The sequence below is a fragment of the Oncorhynchus clarkii genome, unplaced genomic scaffold (genome assembly GCF_045791955.1).
Source record: "Oncorhynchus clarkii lewisi isolate Uvic-CL-2024 unplaced genomic scaffold, UVic_Ocla_1.0 unplaced_contig_13599_pilon_pilon, whole genome shotgun sequence".
In the NCBI taxonomy this organism is placed as follows: domain Eukaryota; kingdom Metazoa; phylum Chordata; class Actinopteri; order Salmoniformes; family Salmonidae; genus Oncorhynchus; species Oncorhynchus clarkii.
In genome coordinates this window covers 78,768-80,540 of record NW_027258313.1, presented here as the reverse complement: position 1 = coordinate 80,540, position 1,773 = coordinate 78,768, and the positions used below count along the sequence as shown (strand labels likewise).

At 55.0% G+C, this 1,773-nt stretch overlaps 1 protein-coding gene across 1 annotated transcript; it reads right to left on the bottom strand.

Moving 5' to 3' along the window:
• Positions 1–575: 575 nt before the first annotated feature.
• LOC139396613 (integumentary mucin A.1-like) lies at positions 576–1,479 on the bottom strand. Its single transcript, XM_071143571.1, has 2 exons — positions 1,456–1,479; positions 576–1,370 (listed from the first exon to the last, which is right to left on the bottom strand). Exons 1-2 carry the CDS (start codon positions 1,477–1,479, stop codon positions 576–578), a joined length of 819 nt encoding a protein of 272 aa, XP_070999672.1.
• Positions 1,480–1,773: the final 294 nt, after the last annotated feature.

Below are 1,773 nucleotides of genomic sequence, written 5' to 3'. Positions count from 1 at the left end.
GCAGGGCACATGAGATGAATTTACACTACAATTCACTATTAAACGTTTGCCACCCGATATCTTATGGCTTTCTGCCAGAAATCAAAGATCTCTGGAGGAGTTTTCTGTACTGCTGCTAAATCTCTCCCTGTGCTTCCTTTAGCGTTTATATCTTCTACATTTCTTCTCCCCTCTGCTCTAGCTATGCTTGTGTAACTTTATGAGCAGGATTTGCATTTGCGATTAGTTTATGTTCGTTTTCGCTCATTAGCGTTTAGCTAACAGCATCTATGTGATATAGCTTTTAGTTTGTGCGAATTTTGTTAGCATCCTGGTATTAGAGGCCCAATGGGCTTTTCTTGTGTTTTTAGCGCCCCCTTGTGTGCTGTGCCGGTTATACCGTAAATCCCGGGATGAGAGAAGGTTGGGATGACAAACCGCCCAAGCCTAACACACACATACAGCCTTGCCTGGAGTCAGACAGTGCACATTGATGTGTGAAATGTGTTTCTCTTTCTGAGCTTTAGTTGATTACTGAGAGTGTTTTGTCCCAGGCTCGTCTCCCTCCACCTGCTTTTCCAATTAACAGATAAGACTCAGTCAATAGCAGCAGTGACTGGGCTGGAGTTGGGCTGGGTGGGGGTGAAGCTGGGCTGGATATTGATGGGGCTGGGCTGGGTGGGGGTGGAGCTGGGCTGGATAGGGGCTGGGCTGGTTGGGGGTGGAGCTGGACTGGGTAGGGTAGGGGTGGAACTGGGCTGGATAGGGGTGGGGCTGGCCTGGAGTAGGGCTGGGCAGGGCTGGCCTGGAGCTGGTCCGGGTGGGGCTGGGTGGGGTTGGAGCTGGTCTGGGGCTGGGTGGGCCTGGAGCTGGGTGGGTTTGGAGCTGGTCTGGAAGTGGGTGGGCCTGGAGCTGGTCTGGGAATGGGTGGGGCTGGAGCTGGTCTGGGTCTGGGTGGGCCTTGAGCTGGTCTCGGTCTGGGTGGGCCTGGAGCTGGTCTGGGAATGGGTGGGTTTGGAGCTGGTCTGGAAGTGGGTGGGCCTGGAGCTGGTCTGGGAATGGGTGGGGCTGGAGCTGGTCTGGGTCTGGTTGGGCCTGGAGCTGGTCTGGGTCTGGGTGGGCCTGGAGCTGGTCTGGGAATGGGTGGGCCTGGAGCTGGTCTGGGCCTGGGTGGGCCTGGAGCTGGTCTGGGAATGGGTGGGGCTGGAGCTGGTCTGGGTCTGGGTGGGCCTGGAGCTGGTCTGGGTCTGGGTGAGCCTAGAGCTGGTCTGGGTCTGGGTGGGCCTGGTGCTGGGTGGGGCTGGTCTGGGTGGGGCTGGAGCTGGGTGGGGCTGGAGCTGGGTGGGGCTGGAGCTGGTCTCCCACAATGTACTGACCTCGCCCACAATGTACTGACCTCGCCCACAATGTACTGACCTCCCCCACAATGTACTGATCTCCCCCACAATGTACTGACCACCCCCACAATGTACTGACCTCCCCCACAATGTACTGCCTCATCCTCAGCCTGCAGCTGATTACACTATAACCCAGTTGTTCCTTTCACAACTTGTCTACTCTCTCTTTCTCCATGTATACGTCTCACACACACACACACACACACACACACTCTTGATGATGATGAGTTATAGACGTCATGTTTTCTGTCTGTCTCGGAGCATAGATCATGTCTGGAAAGTCATGCTAGTAGCTCACAGGGTTAGGTAAGTTTGTGTTGGTGTGTGTTGGTGTGTGTTGATGTGTGTGTGGACAAGTGAGTAATCTGACGCAACTGTTTTACCCCCTCCCTAAGAG